Below are 21,472 nucleotides of genomic sequence, written 5' to 3'. Positions count from 1 at the left end.
ACCTGGATTGCGAAGATGAGCTCACCGACATCCAAGCTGACTCGCTGTCAAAGAAATACTTCCAGGAAAAAGGATTTAAAAAGTTTTGGATTGTCAAAGGACCAAGCCTCGCTCCAAAGCTCACACTGCATGCCACGACCAGGATTATACTCCCATTCAGTACGACATATCTCTCAGAAACAGCCTTCAGCGCACTTGTTGCCATCAAAACAAAAGCACGCAACACACTGGACGTTCACAACGACTTTAGACTGGCTGTCACTCACATTACACCGGACATTCCATCCCTGGCTGCGGGCGTGCAAGCCCAAGGTTCACATTAATGAACCTACTTGAACCTCGTCTTCTCTCTGCTACCTGTTCCATGGCAGACAAGCATTTGATTTACCTGCTTAATATGCCAGTTTTTCATTTTTGTTTTATACAGGCCTATGCCACCATATTACCATTTTTTTATTAGACATAGTCTATTCTTTTGAAGTGTCCTGTTCTTCGACATTTGAAATAAATATGATGCATACATTTGCAAGTAAGTAGCTAATAAAAGCATACAAAGACAGAAGTGTATCATTTTTTCTTTAATAGAAATGTTTCTTCTGCGCGTAAAGTGTCGGTTTCAGTTGGATTATTTGTCACAGTTGCTCCGATCAAATCGGTCTCCTCCATTTTGTAGATTATTTACGATTTTTGAATCCACATAAACACATCGCCAAAATCCGGGTTACTTTGAGCATGTGTTTTAAACAGTTGAATCCCTTTGTGAATTGTTTCCACTTGTGCCGTCCTTTAATTTCTTCATACAGCGGGAATCCAGATGAATGAATCCTGAGTCCAATAACCATCAAAGTCACTCCAATAGTGCTCATTGATTACGCTTTCATCTCCTTTAACGAAATACTTCATTCATCCAGTTTGTGATAGTAGTTGTAGCATTTTTGAGACTTTTAAACTTTAATTACCGCTGTTGCCGTGTGTGTGTGTGTGTGTGTGTGTGTGTGTGTGTGTGTGTGTGTGTGTGTGTGTGTGTGTGTGTGTGTGTGTGTGTGTGTGTGTGTGTGTGTGTGTGTGTGTGTGTGTGTGTGTGTGTGTGTGTGTGTGTGTGTGTGTGTGTGTGTGTGTGTGTGTGTGTGTGTGTGTGTGTGTGTGTGTGTGTGGAGGGAGAACCGCTGTTACCAGGCACGTCTGTCACTACCCGATCTGCCCCCCTGTCCGATCTGTACTGCGCATGTGCGAGATGGTCCGCCATACTGGACAACTACATACGGCAACTCTAATAGGACACTTCACACAGTGGCGTTTGGCAAAGCAGAAAAAGAACACAAAAAACCGGGAGAGATGAGTTATTGTTATTACAACGTGACTTCACTATTATTTAACAACTCTTTTTATTGGGTTCTTTTATTTGGGGTTAAATATATTGTCAAAATAAGTGAGGAATGAATTTAACTTCTGTTAGACAGCTATATGCCATACATTTTTGCATACATTCACTGTAAATATTTATTCAGTATGATAGCTGTCTAACAAAAGTTAAATCCATTCCTCACTTATTCTGACAATGTACTTAACCCCAAATAAAAGAACCCAATAAAAAGAGTTGTTAAATAATAGGGAAGTCACGTTGTAATAACGAATAACTCAGCTCTCTCGGTTTTTTTCGTTTTCTTTTTGTGCTTTGCCAAACGCCACTGTGTTGGGTTGCTGTACGGAGTTGTCCAGTATGGCAGACCATCTCGCACATGCGTAGTACAGATCGGGCAGGGGGGCAGATCGGCAACAGCGATAATTAAAGTTTCAAAGTTTTGGGGGGTCGCAAATTCCAACAGGAGTCATTTGGGGGGGCCCTGGGTGAAAAAGGTTGGGAACCCCTGATCTAGAGAATTGGAACGGCACTTATCATGGCTGCCACTGAGGGACTTCCGGGTCATTTCACTCCATTAGGAAGGTTCCTAAACTAAATGGACTATTTGACTTCAGCCCCAGAAACCGGCCGAGAGCAAGTAAACACTTCCGGGCTCAACTCAGAGCCTAACCCTTTTCATACCTGTGTTCTTTGGATTAAAAACCCTTCAAACAGGGACCGTGTTTTAAGTCGATGTTTCTACAGTGAAAACATTCATTGGTCATCAGGATTGGACTCGGAGGATTGTGGGAAATGGAGGGTGGATGCTGCAGGAGAAAATCTCTGAATGAGGAGCAGTTCTGAAGGGAGGGTGGTTTTCGTGATGCAATGATGCTTCAAAACTTTAACATCGTTGTATTTCTGTCATGTTATCTGAATAAATGTCCTGTATAGCCTCCCGGCACAGGGCGGACACACTCAGTGTTTGTGTTGTCGGCTACAGTTAGCCTCGGTCACCGGGCAGAACACGGCATGCTTCCGGTGCTGAGCAGGGCCTCACTGATACCGGGAGGTCTGACCTCTGCTGACCCGATTCCGAGGGTCAGTGACGGAGTGAAGGGCAGCGTGGACAAACTATTCAGATCCATTTATTGGGTAAAAGTACCATACCACGCTGTAAAAATACTAAAGTAAAAGTACTGCATCAAGAATGGTACTTAAGTCAAAGTTTTTAATTACAATTAGGAACATTAACTAAACTACTAAAAATATTAGGAGTAAAAGTAATCATTACAGAAAGAACAAAAACAAATATTTTAAAGCAAAAAGATTGTTCCCTAGTTTAGGTTTCATGTTATGTGTTTAGATAGGTTCCTGTTTTATTTGTGATAGTCTTGTCTACCCTCATGTGTCTAAAGTACGTTTCCTGCCTAGTCTGTTTTCCCGCTGTTGTGATTGTCTAATTGTCTTCACCTGGTGTTGTCTGTCTAGTATATATAGTTCTCGTCTTCCCCTGTCTCGTTGCCAGATTGTCTTGTGTGTTCCAAGCCTTCCATCGTAAGATCATTTTGTCATTGTCCATAGAGTTAGATTAAGTAAGTAGTTTTTTGATAGTATAGGTTAGACAGTTTATTGAGTGTTTGTTTTGTTGCTTTATGTATTCAGTGTGTTATGACCTGTCTACATTAAAACACTTTATTTTGATACTTTGTTTGTCTCTGCATCGTGCATTTGATTCCACGCCCTTGTCCAGTCTTAACAGTACAATCTGGCCAAAACATGGAATTAGCAGATGCAGAACCAGTTAAAACAGCGATACGACTTCAGGGCGAACGTCTACACCAGGCATCCTCAAAGTCCGGACTCTGGTCCGGATCCGGACCGAACCACAACTGTCTCTCGACTCTGAGCAAATTATACTTTTCATATGTATTATCTGTGTTATCTGCGAGACATCGCCACAACGCAACGAGTCAAAATGATCCGCTATGTCCATAGACTGCAAACAGCGCTCTGCATGTCCTGTTCCACTGTCTGTGTGTGTCTTTCAACGCATTGGTCCAATCACATTCAGCATCCCGTCAGCGTTTTTCCATGCGTTTTTCCCCCCAAACAATCTGCGAATCAGAGGCACAGTAGGGCGGGTCTTCGCAGAATGCGGGTGGGAAAAATGTGTGTCTCGTCTCTTTCAACCCTTTCAACCTGTCTGAGTCAGAGCGAGAGTTTAAAAAAAAAAAATTCAGAGCGAGAGTTAACAGATAATCTTGTTCCATCTGTGCTGTAGCTAGTAGCCTAGTTTCACCTACCGGGGTGGCAACTGCCACCCTAAAAATAGGCATTGCCACCCCAGCTGCCACCCCAGTTGGCAGCTTTGTTTTGAAAGAAAAGTTGTGGCTCATCGGACATTTATGAGAGAAAGTCTCTAATGTCCGAGTGCAAGTGAATGCAGCACAAGATGCACGTCATGTAACCCCTCCCCCTGTCCTGGCGCGAGCGTTGAAATATGATTGGCGGCGATTTCATTTGAACTGGACGGCGCAAAACGAGAAGCATTCATTTCGGACCCAAGCACTGAAGGAATGAGGTATTTGCGGTCTCCACTGACAGAGAAGAGACTGTCAGTGTGGCTGTACTCAGCATTGAATCAAAACGCACTAAAGCTGTTCATCTGAATACGTTTGTGAGGCGTTTCGCTGAACAAGATGGTAATCACCGCATTTAGCAAGTTTAAATCTCCTAACAACGTTGTCCATTTTAGACACAGGCTTATTATATTTACAGCCCTTAATAACATCCATTTTCTGGGCTCAATATGTGTCTTGGCTGTTTTCGTTGTGATCGCTAAATTCACCTCGTTTCTCTTTGTTTATAATATTATCACCGCTTTTGTTTTGAAATCACTTCCGTGAGTTTCGCCCCGCCCCTCGCTCCAAGGACCATTTTACTATTTAGTAAGGTAAAAAGCAAAAAGGCCTCTCAAACGCTTTTCTGTTTACGTGTTTAATAAAGAAAAACAATTGGACGGTAGATACACGGATTAAAACGGTCCGATTTTGTTTTTTAATAACAACTTCATTACATTTTCTGATTTGTATTGAAGAATGAAGAAAAGCCGGAAGTTAAAGAACATATTTCAAAATAAAAGACACAAGGATATAATGGCAATGCTGTAAAAGTTCAATCCTGGAACCCTGGAACTCCTCTCCACGGTCCACAGACTGGTCCATCAGGGAGTGGAGGACATCGCTGCTCTCCGGCATTCCCTCATCAAGCTGCCTGCTGGTCCAGAGCTGGAGGAGGTCGGGCAGTTGGCCAACAGCCCGGCATTCCGTACGTGTGTGGGTGCAATAGACGGGTGCCACATACGCATCAGGGCCCCATCCCCATCAATAACTCATCTCTCTCGAGTTTTCTTTTTGAGCTTTGCCAAAAGCCACTTTTTCAAGTGTCCTTCTTGGGTTGCTGTCCGGAGTTCTCCAATATGGCGGACCATCTCGGTAGTGACAGTGCATTTATGGCGCATTTCCACTGCAGGCCTCGCTCGGTTTGGTTAGGCCTTATTAGGCCCGGCTCACTTTAATGCTGTGCTTCCATTACAGTTTAGGAACTGGGGCAGTTACTATAGTAACGCATTGTAGGTGGAGCCGTGACGTCATCTTCAATGAGCGCCCCAGAAAAACAACACAGCCGTTAGCTCTTAGCACTCAGAGCTCACAGCTCTTCATATCTGTTCAGAAACTGTACAAAAGTTAAACGAGTACAAACCACAGACTGCCTGTGTCATGGAGAATACAGTCGCTGGTTTATTTATGTCTGTATAGGCCGTTGTTGTGAGTGTGGACGGTCGGAGCACATATAACGTTAGCTTAGCCAAGCTCCATTTAGAAAACACGCATTTTAAAAGGGTTTTTCGCCTGCCGTCTGTCTGCAGACTTGTCAAAGCATTAATTCATAGTTTTTACTATCAGTATGTTGTTACTTCGGCATCATTCTGAAACGTGTATTACAATTAAATCACGGTAAAATATGTTCATTTTGTTGTAGTTGTAGCCCCCTTGCCTCTAGTTTAGCATACTCAGCCCGACTCAGCCTGGTTGTTCCTGGCCCTAGAACCACGATTTAGTCGGGCCAGAAAAAAGGTGAAAAAGTAACCACGGGCTAAAACTAGGCCAAGTGGAAACACAACCAAAAACGGGCCACGCACGGCTCGGCACGCTTAAAGCGAGCTACCCGCTGCAGTGGAAACGCGCCATTAGAGAAATGAGATGTCCTTCAAAATGGCGGGCTGAAATTCATTTCCGGGTCACTACCGGAAGACCGAGGAGTCGAGGAGGGGAAATTTTGAGAAGCCTCTTATGTGTGTACGACCTATAAAATCATTTCCTGATAACGATGACGCCATAGCCCCGCCTCTCCCCACCTTTGCTGCTCACCCCCGCGTCACCCGCGTCATTGCTGATGTGTTTCGCCAACAACAATGGCAGTTCTATTTCGTATATGGCTTCGCCCTCTAAGGCTATCGCTATTGGGTAATCCCCCCGCGCAGCACTGAAAACTTGTAGTCCACGCCCACCCGCAAGGTGGGCCCCACCCTCGGGCCTCCTTCCGGTATAAATAGGAAGGAGGCCCGGCAATCTGCTCCCTCTTTTCTTCAGCAAACCAGCACAGTTACTGAAGCACAGCAATTGAGAATCATCATGAGCAACAACTGCGTCCGTGATTGTCCCTCATGTGGCTCTGGGTTCATAATGAGTTATGACCAGCAGAGATAGAAGCAGTATGCGAATCCTGCCTGGGGTCAGAGCATGCGTACGCGGCTCTAAACCAGCAGGTAGCATGCACACACTGCGCCCGTCTCCCCTCGGGCGACAGGAAGCGGAGAGCGGACGCTCTTGCTGCTGCGGCCGAGGAGGACGATTGGCCCGTACAGGCTTACGAGCCGTGGACGGGGTCTCGTGTCCCTGGGGCCGAGTGACGGGCAGGAGTCCGAAGAAAAGCAACTCCTGCCCCGCCTCCCTCCACGGTTCACCGTTCGGTTCTCCCCTCCCTCCTCTCCCCCGAACGGGGGAGACAGAGTGGGAGCAGGGTGCCAGCTTGGCGGCCGAACATGCTTTCACCCTCTCCGTCACCACAGCGCGGCGGCGAATAACATCGCGCTGCTCTCCAACTCGGTGATGACACTGGTAGAGCGGTCCACCACCGAGGCAGAGGAAATCAGCAAGGCGGCCAGCACGGCGCTCATTCTGTGCGCGTCCGTTGCTGTCTCCCAGGCGAGGTTTTCCGCGTGGGTGACACAGATCCAGCGCCACCTCTGGCGGAAGCAGGCGTCTGTTACGGAGACGGCCAGAAAAGTGCTACTGGACGCTCCAATCAGCCCGAACGGGCTGCTCGGACCCCAGTTCCACGCCATGGTGGAGTCCATGAAGACGGCCGCGGAACAGGCGGACGGCATTCGCCAGCATGTACAGCTGGCTCCAGCCTGCTGAGCGCCCACAGCGGCACCAACACTCGCAGCAGCTGTGGCGTCCACGCCGGCCACAGGAGGCAGCAAGCGAAGAGACGCACAGCAACCACCTCGGCATCAGACTCGCCCTTCGGCGGCTGCAGGGGCTCCGTCCCACGTCTCCGCTCCCCCACCACCCGAGAGACAGGGTCTCCCGGCGACTAGTCAAAGGGGAGTGAGGCTCCCCCGCTCCTGCTCTGCTCCGCGAGAGCCTCCGAGGAATCAGAGCCAGTAATTAAGCCAGCTGCCACTAATCTGTTGATTAAGTAGACAGCAGGGCTCCCTGCAGAAGCCTGCTGGTTTTAACCTATTGGTTAATAACCTGCAGAGCTCGTGGCATTCCTCTGTCCGAGATACGCCTCCTACACACGGTCAATAACTCGGCTCCTCCCGTTTTGCCAGTACTGTGGTATTAGTGGTTTAGGAAGAGGGGAGTTCTTCACAAATCCAGCGCTCCCTAACTCATGCCTGGCTGTGACGTAAATGTTGTGCGGCCGTGAAGCCAGGACAGTAAACAAACATGTCGTCGGTGGTATGGGACTATTTCAAAGTTTCAGAGTTGGAAAGTTCGCTTGCTATTTGTAACAAATGTAATGCAAAAGTTCCACGAGGAGGGAAAAAGGCAACGAGCTATAATACTTCGAACCTGATCAGTCACCTGAAACATCGCCATCGCTACGATGGTGTGTTAAAAGCGTACGAAGACAATAATACAATACAAAGTGTGTGTGTGTGTGTGGGTGTGTGTGTGTGTGTGTGTGCGCGCGCGCGTGCGTTGGAGCTATGTGCAACACAAGGCATATGCTCGAACCGGAGCTGCCTGGACGCTGCAATCATGTTGCACTATCCGTGCTGAGTGTGCTGACTTTTCGTACAATGTCCCACTGTCTGACTTCCTGCATAAAGTCAAGTGCTCGGCGCAGTTGTGGCGAAATGTCGCTCCTCTGTTTTCATTTAAACAGCTCCTTATATCCGTTAGCGCAGCTAGCTAGCACCAGATGCTAACAACAACAATGCACGTAAGGTCTCTCTCTCGCTCGCTCGGGCCACACATACACACACCCTCCCGGTCCTCCAGATGGCCAGTCGGTGCCTGCCGGTGAGCGTGGAAGTGTGGTCTGCCACAAGCGGGCGGCAGGAGCGGGGCTGTCAGCATCAGCTTGTAGATGGTATTTTAAACTCGATGCGCTCTGAAGCTACGGGGCGGCCGAGGACAAAAAATACACATGCGTTAATCGCGTTAAAATAATTAGCGGCGTAAAACATCTTTTGGTATCGGTATCGGTCTTGAGAAGCAGGAAGTTATCGGTATTGGTATCGGTTTCAAAAAACCAATATCGTGCATCCCTATCAATAACCCATGAGCGCCGTTATAACGCCTCATGTGGACAGCACTGCGCATACCTCCACTCATCCCCTGAGCTGGTACACGCCTCATGATGACAGCCGGAGTGAAACGCAGTGTGTGGAGGCTTCCTCGCAGCCCTGTCGCCTCACGGGCAGCGGCGGCGAGGGCAATGGCGTGGCTCGTCACCATGACGACAATTACAGGCTGAGTGCCCCCAGCGGCAGCGCCCGCAGCGTCACGGCGTCAGCGCTCGCTGCAGAAGCCTGTTGGTTTTAACCTATCGGTTAATTAACTGCAGAGCTCGCTAATTAAGCCGGCTGCCACTAATCTGTTGATTAAGTAGACAGCAGGGCTCGCTGAAGAAGCCTGCCGGTTTTAATCTCGGTTAATAACCTGCAGAGCTCGCTGCATTCCTCTGTCCGAGATCGCTCCAGGGAGGAAGTCGCTTTACAGACGTTACATCTCGTATCACTCGTTACATCTCGTATCAATCTGTCAAAGCCTGCATTTCATAATGAATTGGAAGAAAAGCTGTCCTCTTCCCTCTCAGACAATCGTTTATCTGATAGTGGAATTAGACTCAGCCAGCAGCAGAGCTCGGCTCTCGCGGCAGTGAGTGGAGAAACTGACAACTCTCCTCTGGCGTGTCACAAACCCGCACAGCCCTTTCCGTGACGCAGCTGCTCGGCGTTGGCGTCAGCTGGTCACGTGGGGATCCCCCTGGGTCTCCCCCACAGGTGGAGTCTCCAGAGGTGGTTCATTCGCTGCAGAAGCCTGCTGTTTTAAACTATTGGTTTATAATCTGCAGAGCTCGCGTCATTCCTCTGTCCCAGATATGCCTCCTACACACGGTCATAATAAATCCACGAGCACCGTTATAACGCCTCATGTGTCAGCACTGCACACACCATACTCATCCCCTGAGCGTGTACGCGCCTCATGATGAGAGCCAGAGTGAAATGCAGCGTGTGGAGATTCCCTCCCTTTCGGGAATATCAGACCAGCCAATCGTCTGCCGTTCGGATATTTCCTGGCTCCTCCCATTTTTATGTAGAGAAGGCTGGAGCCGCTACACAGAGGAGGGATGAGAGTGTGGTTTCCTCTGGACGACCTGCTATTTGCTGGCTCGCTCCAGGGAGGAAGTCTCTTTACAGACGTTACATCTCGTATCGCATCTGTCAAAGCCTGGGTTTCATAATGAATTGGAAGAAGAGCTGTCCTCTTCCCTCTCAGACAATCGTTTATCTGGAGTGGAATTAAACTCAGCCAGCAGAGCGCGGCTCTCGCGGCAGCGAGTGGAGGAACTGACAACTCTCCTCCGGCATGTCACAACCATAGGTCACAACCAACACATCCTCACTCCCAGGTCGGCCTATGTTGACGTTATGTCAAGTCCCCTGTGTCGGCTTTTTACAACGCATGGGGGGGGGGGCCTTAGCGTCCATTTTCAACGCAAGGGGGGGGCCTTAGCGTCCATTTTCAGCTTTCCGGGATGTCCATATGCTTCTATGGACGCTCATGGAAGCACGGCATTCGTTTTTAGCACTCTCATCCTCTGGGCGTGTACGCGCCTCATGATGAGAGACGGAGTGAAATGCAGCGTGTGGAAAATCCCTCGCAGCCCTTTTGCCTCACGGGCGGCGATGGCGTGGCTCGTCACCATGATGACCATTACGGCACATCACAGAGAAGCCTCTCGCCCCAGCAGTTCCATGGGATACAAGAAACACTCCTGTCATCCCAGGAACAGTGTCTTGCGCGGTTCTTACCCCCGCTATTTTTCTAAATCTCGGAAAAGAACGGGGGAGTCGCCCCGTTGCTGTACAATCAAACATGTGTTGATTTGCACAGACAACAGGCCACGGCTATGGAAGCAGCCTACCTCAATCGCCAGGGAGGAGTACGATCCGCACAGCTTCTGAGCGCAGCCAGGCGGCTGCTGTTCTGGGCGCGCACACACGTTGCTGTCTGTCAGAGCAATGTATATTCCCGGCGAATTTAACCGAGGGGCTCGCAGAGCGCAGCAGCCGTTGTATGCGAGGAGTACGGAGACTCAGACCTGTGTCACGCGCACTGGCGTCTCAGTGGGATTTGGCTTTGGTGTTACGCGCACTAAAGCAAAGCCCCATTTGAAGCTGATCAGGTTCCCCTTAAACTGTGTTCAGCCAAAGTAGTACTGCTTGTGGCTCTATCAGAGAAAAGGGTGAGTGATTGTCTGCCCCCCCCCTTGGCTCCGTCATGTCTCTGGATCCAAGAAGATGCAGTTCAGCTGTTTTACGCCCTAACCCGGCTTCATGCCTAAGGTCATCACAACTCTTTTAGGTCAAGCGTGATCACCCTGGCTGGCTCATTCCCCCCTCCTTACAGGTCGGAGGAAGAAGCCACGTCTCATCTCCTCTGTCCTGTGCGCGCGCTGTCCTGCTATGTGGCGCGCACGGCGGCCACGCACCGTTCTCAGTGCCTGGTTGTGCACTATGGAGAGCGCTCGATCGGGCAGCCTCTGTCTGCACAACGGCTGTCACACTGGCTGTGTGAGGCGGTCTCACAGGCGTATGTCTCCTCTGGGGTGGAGCCCCCGGAGAATATCAGAGGAATGTCCTCCTCCACGGCTTTGCACGGAGGAATGTCAGTGGAAGATATTTGCACTGCTGCATCTTGGTCTTCCCCCTGTTCATTTATTCATTTTTATTTGAGGGATGTCTCCCTTTCCTCTCTGACACACCCTGTACTGGGTGTCCTGTCAGAGTGAGTGACGTCAGGGATCCAGCTGGGCGCTCTCCTACCTGTCTGACACGCAGAGAGCTGCTGTTCCCCCTCTATGATTGCTGGGCAAGGTGGGACCTTCGTCTCTACTTTCTCACAGCGGCCGGTATGTATTGTTCCCAGCCTTCACCCCGTCGGGAAGACAGGCATGTTTTGCTATGTTCCAGGGACGGTGATGCGCCATGACGCATGGCACAACAGGCAGGGGGTGTTATTGAGCAGGTGTTTCTGTGCTTCTAGTGCTGGACGGACCCAGTGGGGCGCAGACTACATCATGCTTCGCCCTTAACCCAATAGCGATAGCCTTAGAGGGCGAAGCCAAATACGAAATAGAACTGAGGTTACCTACTGTAACCCAGCTTCTATGAGTAATGGCGCAGCCCTCTGAGCGCTGGGCCCCACTGGCTCCACGAATAGCTGAAGAAAAGTTATTTTGTATCAGAGCAGATTGCCGGGCCTCCTTTCTATTTATACCGGAAGGGAGCCCGAGGGTGGGGCTCACCTTGCGGGTGGGCGTGGACTACAAGTTGTCAGTGCTGCGCGGGGGCGCAGGGGGATTACCCAATATCGATAGCCTTACAGGGCTGCGCCATTTACTCAGAAGCAGAGGCGAAGGAAGGTATTTTGAGTGGGGGTGCTGAGGTGCTGGACTCCAGTGAACACTATTACGGGCACTATAGAGCACGCACAAAAGCACTCCCCACACGCAAACACACAGTACACCCGCGACTGTTACAATGAAGGCTCGATAATCAGCTCATGGCATATAGGCAGGGGTAAAGTGCTATTTTTTACGAGTGGGGAGCGGACCTCACCTCCTCTAGGGGGGTCCGGGGGCATGCTCCCCCGGGAAGATTTGTTTTAAATATTGAAGTTGAAAGCATGGATACATCTCTCAACACCCAGATGAAACACAACTGTAAGCAGATGTTCTTTTTCTTTATGGATATTTTACAAATCACTCCCCTTTCAAACTGTATTCTTGTTTTACTGCCATATAGTATTTCATAACTGTTTTTCCTTTATTCTCTTATTGTTTTATAACTATAATGATCATATGAAGGTGTGCCGCGGAAATAATCTTTTGAATAATTTGTGACCAAACCGTTTGAGACCCACTGAGATAACTTAGACTAAAGTGAACTATCTAAACACTCAGAGAGTCCTTAGCTCACCTGAGCCTCTCAGTCTGAGAGGAGAGGACTCTCCTCCAGCTTGTTGTGGAACAAACAGCTCCGTATGTCCGTTAGTGCAGCTAGCTAACTGCTAACCAGATGCTAACAACACGGTCCCTGCTGCTGGCACCGGTCCCTCTCTCCCTCTCTCTCTCCCTCTCTCCCTCTCTCCCTCTCTCACACACACTAAATGCGCTCTGTCCGCGCACACACACACACACACACACACACACACACACACACACACACACACACAAACAGAGCCGAGTTTGAATGACACAAGCACACTTTTATTTCCATGCAACTCTCTGATTGGTCTGGTGTCTTCTTGCCTCTGTTGCATTCACTGAACACGGGAAATTACAGTCCTGCCGTCCTCTCTAGTGTCATGATGAGGTTCATGTAAAACACGGTTAATGTATTATATTATTGAGGTAGAATTGTCCGGTGCTACAGAAAAAACATTCGGGGCAGAATGTTATTTTACCAACAATGTGGAATTTATTGGCTCCATATTACACAGATTATGCACAGCGGGAGCAGCAATAACCGTCAAATAATAATTCAGACAGGGGAGCTCCGCACCCCCTGCCTGCCACTAGGGGGTGCTGCAGCGCCCTCAGCACCCCCCTTCCCAAGCCCATGATAGAAGCTGGGGTTACAGTAGGTAACCTCAGATCACAGCGTTGCTTTCGTACTCCAGACGTTACTGACCATGCTACATATGTTAGTGCAACATCTACAGCTCCTCTACCACAACCATCAGCAACAAGTGGACATGGGGAACTACATGAACTACATGCTGCTAAATTAGGGTGACCAGACGTTTTCCGGGGACAGTCCCCGTTTGTATTGGCCTGTCCCCGGTTGAAACTCTCCCCGGAAATGTCCCCGTTATTTAAAATACGTTAAAAACACATAGCAAGGTGAAATAAAACGTTTCATGTCAGGACACAGTGGGTAAACAGACTGCGGTCAACCAGCCCCCACTTCGGAAAACACAGTCAAGCCAGCCCGCACGTTGAATTGCGGTGCGCGAATATCCTATGCATTACGGTAGAGGCCGGTCAATAACAAATATACCTAAAAAACACACCAAACATATTCATATATACTGGAGCTTAAATTAAGAAATATGTACTATATAATGTGATCAATAATAATTTAAAACAAACTAAGTATAACTACCACATTATAACTGAGTGAATGTAAAATGTAAGTATACAGTTAGAAGACATATCTGACATTTCCACTGGGTGACTAATTTCAATTGATGTTGACACCATCTCACAACACTCCTAAAATAACATTACTTTCTGAAGCACAATTTAAAATGAATGCTGTTTAAAATCTCAAATTAGATCTATATTGTCCATCTATATTTAGATTATTATTTAATGGAAACTGTCCATAATCAAAGAGTCATTCGAAGTCAATCAAATACTTATTTCACTTCAGGGTGATAGCAGGAGACCCCATCTAGTCACTCAGAGAGAATCAGGACAACCTGTAGCTTCAGATCTGAGTTGTCTTATTAGTAAGCCTAATTTATACTTTTGTAGCAACACTATTTTTATATAATGTCAAAGAAAGGGTTCAGAGTCTTTTCTTTTGTCCTGTGTCGTATGTGGCAGCACTGTTCAATGTGTCTTGAAAACATTACCCACTGTAGTGACGTGTGAATAAACTGCAACTCTGTATCAACAACACTGTTGTGTAACTTCAGTTAAATACTTGTATGTGTGTAGATTAGAAAGAGGTGAGATAAAGGATCTGCAGTATTTCATGAAGTATTAATCGTACAAAGGCCAGTTTTATACAAGTAGAAGTGTGTATTTACCTGGCAGTAGGCTGTCAGTAACTACGCCTCTCTATTTGGACTGGTAGATCTCGGCAGACTGGCAACTTTAAAAGTAGCTCTCGGTTCAAAAAAGGTTGGGCACCCCTGGTGTGGACGGAAGACTTTTTTGATATCGACTATGATGTCTCCGTGTAAACGTGGCCTGAGTGAATTGAAATATTTTTAATTAAATCAGTGAAAAAGATTGTTGGATAGGACAACTACAGCATTCAGTTTCAGAAACAGCTGATAATCCTGAACTATTGGCCTTGTACTTTTACTGTAGGTTTCACACAAGAATCCCTTAAACAGATCAGCGCTGTGAAACCACGGCTTTGATGTCATAGAAGGTCCCTCGGTGGAGTATATAGATGAGAGGGGGGTGCAACACAGCAGAGTCAGAGCCAGCGTCAGAGAGACAGAGAGACAGAGATGGAAGTGGAGCTGCGGTTCAGCGTCTTCCTGTTACTCATACAGGGTGAGTCTTTTACTTTCAATACTAGCTAACTGGCATATGTTGTTGCTAACAAATATATGATCCTGAAATGACCCTAACCCTAATAAACTGAATGTGACGATTAAAAACGGCAGATGACTGAAGTGATGACAGAATGGCCTGTGCATCGCAATGTGTGCGGCAGGGTAAGGGAGTATGACAAACTCTGATGTTTCAGACAACTAAGATGGATACACTTTCTATAATGCATTATAAACATAGTAATAACGGATTTAATATATTTATAGCACTGTATTATAACTGTAGCACTCTGATTACTAATAACTCACACTTATTCTAATTATAGTTATAGTACACATATTCATAATACTTTATAAAAATAATCCTAGCACATGATATTATAAAGCGTGTATGCCATGTGTCATACAGCTCCATAGTGCTCACTCACTAACACAGTGGCTGTTGCTGGGATTAAAGCGTATTCTAATTCCCCATTACAGGGTGATTATTATGCATTATAATGTGCTTTGAAGTTGTCGTTGTTTGCTTCAGGAAAGGAAAACATTAATTATACCACGTTTAGCATTTGTTCCAATGTTAAGATGAAGAAATGTAATATCTACCACGCTAGGGAAGAGGTGTGCTCACTGGCGGTGTTGATGGCGTCAACATGCCCCCACAGACGTGTTTTCCAAACAGCTCCACTTCTTACCCCATAGGAAAGGAAAAGCCCCCAGAACCCCGTGAGCAACCTACAGCCTTTCTCTTCCACCACCACTGCTTTCTCTTTTACCTTAAAAGAACTGACCACATGACTTCCTGTCACATCTGAAACACAAGAGACAGTGTGTGACACGGGGCTGCGCGGCAGAGATGAGTCGAGCTGTGGGAAACTGTGTTGACACCTCGGACGCGTCTGTGTGCGAGGCAGGGATCACGCTGCTCTTGACTTTAATTCCATTAGAAGTTGTCATTTTATGAAATGTTACACTTTCCAAACTGTACGGGTAGAAAGGACATTGTGCTCTCAGTGTGAAATTGTTGTCCTATTTATGTAATTGCAGTTTCACTTGCGGCGTGGCAGCATGTGACTGTTTGGAAAGGTCACACACTCAGGTTGAGCTGCCCAGTTACTGATGCTCACAAGACCAAAGTGGAATGGAAGAACCCTGAAGGATATGTTATGTTCTTCAATCAAATACAAGGTGAAGATGACAAAGGTCAAAGGTCAACACAAGCTGTCAAATGTTTAGGCAAACATTGAAAGAACCTCTGACTGTTTAATCAGGCCTATTAAACATATCTGTCATCACTCGCTGCCAGCTTTAGGAGACAAACGCTACGGCATCACCAAACTGTCGGAGTCAGAATTCACCATCAGTATTTCCAATGTTACCTTCAAAGATGGAGGCGTCTACACGTGCTCTCAGTATGGGCATCACACGGCAGAGAAGGAAGTGGAGGTCACAGTGTTAGGTGAGAATATTGTTTCCATGGGCTGCTCCCAGACTGTTGGAGCCAGTGGGTTTCCCCTCACCTCCCCGGACCCTTGCACTGATCGTTTGATGAACGTTTCTGTAATAATGTAATAACATAGCTGTTTTGATCCATCCGAAGGCCGTCCTACATGTGCAGTGAAAAAGGAGCTGCCTGAAGGGAGGTTTTGTATAGAATGCACTGCTGAGGGGAACCACTCTCCTCCACAGATGTTCTGGAAATTGGATGATGGACCTGAAATTATTGGTAAGTTTGTTATAATTGAAGATGCAAAGAAATACTCTGCACTGTTATGAAGAAGTGAACTAATGTGAGGAATAAAAGGTAACATTCATTTGGATCACCTGCCATCGGGAGCTGCATGTCTGTGGTTTTGTATCTGGCACACTGCTATTCTTAAACTCTCAGATGATCATGTACCAGTATGACCTTCTGATTAGGGGTTCACTGTGTCCAGTAGTTCTGTTCCCAGCCAATGCAACCATGTACACAAAGAGCAGATGTGCCTGGACTCTACCAAGCCCTGCACCGGCCACTGCGATTGGCCTTGAGGTGTATTCAGATGATCATCCACCATGGACTGGGTTCATCTCGCTCACTAACCTCGACCCCTGGTGCTGGGTTTGAGGGTTGTCAGATTGTATTTAAAGTTGAGAGATGGCCCTAACCTTTGAAGAGTATTATTGTCTTTTCATGACAGAATAGAAAACTTGAAAAGTCGGTTACTCATCTTTTTTGGTTATTTTGAATGCCACAGATTGTAGTTTTAACTCTCTTTAGAATTTTAGGGGCTAATTTACAACAAGTGTTACAATAATAAACCAAATCTCATGACATGGACTTTTCTTAAACATTCAATATTATATTAGCGACTTACAAAGCGTCAGCTAAATGCAATGTAATGTAAGGTAATGTAATGTAATGTCCTTTTAATAGACGGAATGCTACAAGTATTTATTTTGCAAGAGACTCAATCCTCACAAGCGGAAGGTATTCAACTCAAAGGGTTGGTATGTTGATTTCAGTCATTAACAGATTGATGTGATTGGTTATGTCCTTTTGTATCTTTTTTAAAATGTCTGTACAGTTGTATTATGTTTACTGTAGCTTCCTTGCTAGTTTGTTTGCTGGCCCTTGGAATCCCCTGAAATACAAACTATTTCTTTACAAAAAAGAATATTAATAAATGATGAGCTCGAAGCATATTTTGAGTACTACTGATTACAGCTGGTACCAGTTTAAAATGGATACTAATGACGTCTGTCCCATTCCAGCTGTTACCCGAGTCCTGCATGAAGATAAAACATATGTCTCAACGGATATGTTGTGTGTTCAGTCGGTGAAGAACACAGTAACTGTGAAATGCATTGCTCGCCATCCAGCTCTGCACTCAAGAACTCAAATGACACATGTCAGAATTGGAAGAAACTGTGAGTAGAATGACTTTTTATTTGAAATCTGTCTCCTCTCCCCAGAAACAATGTGAGTGGCAAGAAAGAATCCCCAGCAGAGAATGGGCCATCGGTGAAGACAATGGCCCGAGCATTAACCAAAACGTGTTTACTTTAAATGAATACGTTGTATTAGAGGAACCGTACAACTTTAGCCGCATCGTCACAAAACAGGGAAAGCACAAAAGAGACTCCATGACAAAGTCCACTTCACCAGAGGGTGAAACTTGACAGACCAAAATAAAGAAACAGGCCCTGTTTAATTTCCTCTTTTTATATGTTGCAAATAGTCTGGTTTCTTCTTTTCAATTGAACCGAAACAGAAGTATGATTTGTAAGTTGTTTAAATGTCAACAGGGATTTTTACTTTTCATGATGCGATGCCTTTTCTGCTTCATAATACCATAAACCTCCTCTCTGTCACAGCAAGAAAGTCCCAGCACACAACCACGAGCCGTTCTCCAGCAGCCCGGCCCCCCGGCCCACCAGAGGCCCAGAGAACAACACGGCACATTACAACCAGAGACCTGAAAGGGCCTTCATCAGAGGGCCCAACGTTATCAACTGATCCCACCACTCAGCTGTTTCCCTCCAGTGAGCCGCAGACGGTCACATCAGCACAGAGCTCTTCATCCACACACTCACATCTCAGCGGTGAGTCAAACGGTTTGCATGCGTATATGATGTGATGGCAGAACATCAGATGAAGTATGCAGACACGACATGAGGGACACAAAAGAAACAAGAAACATCCTAACGTAACAACAGTTACAGTTTCTGTGTGTGTTTTAGAGTAGCAGAGAGGCAGAGCATACATCAGAGTCCAGTTGGGATCTGTTATGCCTAAACGACTCACAATTAAAAGACCTAACAATAGTGTCAACATGAACATTCAAATGTGCAGTATCTTAAAAACTAAAGTACAAATAATGATGTGGATAAAGGAACCTTAAATGGGTTTACCCTTTGCTTTATTGAGTATTGCTCTGTACAAAACAAGTATAATAAGTGAAACAAAACTGTCAGCCCATGGTATAGAAACTACATATATCTCAACTCCCTCGATCCATTCAGTTCAAAGCACCACTGTAGGTGTGAAACCACGAGATGTGTTCCTGTGAGAGCAGTGTGTGAAACTGGGGCTGTTTGAACTTATGGAGGTGTTTTATTCATTCTGAAGATGGAACACTGACGCCTCACAACTTTGGATTTAGCGTTACCCATAACATTTCAGTTTCCAGCTTCTTAAATAACATTTATTAATTCATCTGCTTGTTTTATGCATGAGGAAAATGTATTTCCTTAAACAAATTAAGAAGACAAACCCTGTGGTTAGTAAGAATTAATAACATAAACCTCCTCTCTGTTACAGCAACAAAGTCTCAGCACACAACTTCGACCCGTTCTCCAGCAGCCCGGCCCCGAGGCTCAACAGAGGCCCGGAGAACACGGCACATTACAAGCAGAGACCTGAAAGGGCCTTCGTCAGAGGGCCCTGCAGAGTTAGGGCCCTCTGCTCAGCTGTTTTCCTCCAGTGAGCCACAGACGGTCACACCAGCACTGAACCTTGCTTCATCCAAACACTCAACTCTCAGCAACACCAGTGAGTCAAACTGTTTGTGTGTGTATACGATGTGATGTCACATTCAAGTGACAACACTTTGAACAACCATTATTGAGTTGTTCTATTTAGAAAACAGGGTTTATTCAGCATGCTCTTTTTAATTTACATGTTGCCCCTGGGACAAATACTGAGGAGCCATAGCATCAGCTTCCACACATATGCTGATGACACACAGATGTATTTCCAAACTGCCCCGGATAAACATCTGGCACTTTCAAATGTCTCAAGATGCCTGGAACACAATGGATGAGCAACAACTCCCTCCAACTGAATAGCAGCCAATCAGAGGTCATCCTGATTGGAACACCACATCAAACACAAACCACTGATATCCCTCATATGTGCATCAATGGCCACTCCATTCCCCTCTCCCTACTTGTAATGACCCTAGGTGTGAAACTGGACTCATCCCTTTCATTCCAAGCACACATAAAGACGGTCTGCCAAGCCTCATACTACCACCTAAGAAACATCTCCAAACTGCGACACTCCCTCACCAAACCGGATGCAGAAACACTGGTCCATGCCTTCATCACCTCCCGCATTGACTACTGCAATTCTCTGCTTGCAGGCATTCCAGCAAAAACCACTCAGAGACTACAATATGTACAAAACGGTGCCGCCCGGATACTCACAAAAACACGCAAATCAGAGCACATCCCCCGACCCTTCACTCACTCCACTGGCTCCCTGCAACACACCGGATCAACTACAGAGTCCTCATAATGCTCTTCAACGCCATCAACCACACTGACTGGCCCCACCTACCTACAGGAACTGCTAACCAGAAAACATTCCCATAGCTCACGCACACTCAGGTCAGACAGCTCCAATCTCCTGGCTGTCCCGTGGACAAAACTGGTCACCATGGGAAACCGTGCTTTCTCCTCCCTGGGTCCACGTCTGTGGAATCAGCTTCCAGAGAACATACGGACCTCGGCATCACTCTCAGTTTTTAGGAAATGCCTCAAGACCCACCTGTTCCTCACTGCATTTTACTGACTGTCCTTTACTTTATTTATTTTTAAACCTTTTATGCTCTTATTTTTTATATTGCCATATGTTATCCAATATGCTCTTTTAGATATCTGTTTACTTATTTGTCCTTATAGCTTTGTGAAGCACCTTGAGATGACGTTTGTCTTTATGTGCTATATAAATCAAATGTATTATTATTATGCAGCACGCAGATCTAGCCAGACCTGTTGTTAATTGTACCTCCATTCTTCATAATTCCTTAAAGGCTGGACATCTGTCTCCGAGACAACAGAGATCACCTCCAATAACCACACAGAGGGAAAGAAAACAGGTGAAGTCACACTTTTCACAGTGCAGTGTCACAACGGGGATAAAGCCTTTATGGCAATTGCTGGGCTAACTACCAACCTTCTGTAAATTCCCAGATATCTTAAATGACCCGAGGATGCGGACTGGAGGAAGTTCACTACTGGTCTTCCTCGTTACGTGTCTGATCTTCGGTCTTCTCGTTGTCGTCATTTTTTTCACCATCAAGCTCAGGAGAGCGCACATCACTTGGAAGAGAGGTAAGCAGACCTATTTTTTTCCCTTCTACATATTGTCTTGTAGTTAAACCACAAAGCAGCAAGTGCTTTAAACAAATAAAAAACATATGATAGTTTTTATTGTTACAGAAAATGAGGACTCTGATCCATCAGAGGAGAGCAGTAAATCAAAATCAAGCCAGGAAGAGAGGAACTCTCAAAGACAAAGGCGGAGAGGTAAGCAAATGGTTCAGCACTTCTTTTAAAGACTCTTTTCAGAAGAAGTATGGACATGAACTGAAACACATGTGTGCCTGCTTAGTAATCTAACTGCACACTTTTGAATTCCACATATTCCTAGGCCTTGTGAAGACAGATCATTTACAGAAATGTTGTGCAATGGGTTGAACTTTAGTGTGATTATTAGACCCATCCAGCTTTTAGCCATAGGGAAGGAAGGCTTGGTGGAGAGGAACAGGAAATCAAGTTGTGGCCATCACTGGTGACTCATCTTTCTTTCCAACAGGGCAGTATGAGTCACTGATTGTAAAATACTCTCTCTTTCAAACAGGGTTCTTCAACACAGCATTCACACAGTACGTCGTTGAGAAACCAACAGCGATAACCTCGGTGACAAACACTGCTGCGATGGCAGAAGCTGAGGGTGCATCTAAAGAGAAGAATTTTCAACATCCAACCCCGGGACAAACATCAACCAAGTGTGACATAAAGGAGACGGAGCTTTAACAATCTGTCAAATACAGCATTCATAACTTCAGCAATATCATGAGCAACATTATAATGCCCACATTTTTTGTTATTGCACTTGTAAAAAAGGATGTAGGACTATTTTTACACAGAAAATAACATGGTGACTTGCTTTTAACTGAAGTATGCTACTGTACTTATTGTAAATTGTCAATGTTACATTTACATGTCACAATAAATTGTAATTTTTGCTATAATATAA

The 21,472-nt window shown here is 46.2% G+C and overlaps 1 protein-coding gene and 1 long non-coding RNA gene across 3 annotated transcripts in view; one reads left to right on the top strand and one right to left on the bottom strand.

Annotated features, from left to right (window-relative positions):
- Positions 1–15,477, bottom strand: part of LOC117458633 (uncharacterized) — a 26,907-nt gene extending 11,430 nt beyond the window's left edge. Inside the window, exon 1 of the long non-coding RNA XR_004553444.1 lies at positions 15,052–15,477. This is a non-coding gene — a long non-coding RNA (uncharacterized lncRNA). The remainder of the gene's footprint in view (positions 1–15,051) is intronic.
- On the top strand, positions 14,344–21,472 carry LOC117458632 (cytotoxic and regulatory T-cell molecule). Of its 2 annotated transcripts, none has more exons than XM_034099222.1 (11): positions 14,344–14,449; positions 15,493–15,633; positions 15,752–15,904; positions 16,046–16,171; positions 17,200–17,355; positions 17,803–18,030; positions 18,749–18,979; positions 20,244–20,309; positions 20,404–20,544; positions 20,653–20,739; positions 21,074–21,472. In XM_034099222.1, exons 1-11 carry the CDS (start codon positions 14,404–14,406, stop codon positions 21,247–21,249), a joined length of 1,551 nt encoding a protein of 516 aa, XP_033955113.1. In that variant the 5' UTR covers positions 14,344–14,403; the 3' UTR covers positions 21,250–21,472. The 2 variants fall into 2 exon arrangements, with proteins under 2 accessions (XP_033955113.1, XP_033955112.1); XM_034099221.1 differs by having other exon boundaries at positions 20,638–20,739.

Source organism: Pseudochaenichthys georgianus, chromosome 14 (genome assembly GCF_902827115.2).
Source record: "Pseudochaenichthys georgianus chromosome 14, fPseGeo1.2, whole genome shotgun sequence".
In the NCBI taxonomy this organism is placed as follows: Eukaryota; Metazoa; Chordata; class Actinopteri; order Perciformes; family Channichthyidae; genus Pseudochaenichthys; species Pseudochaenichthys georgianus.
This window is presented reverse-complemented; position numbering and strand designations above follow the sequence as displayed.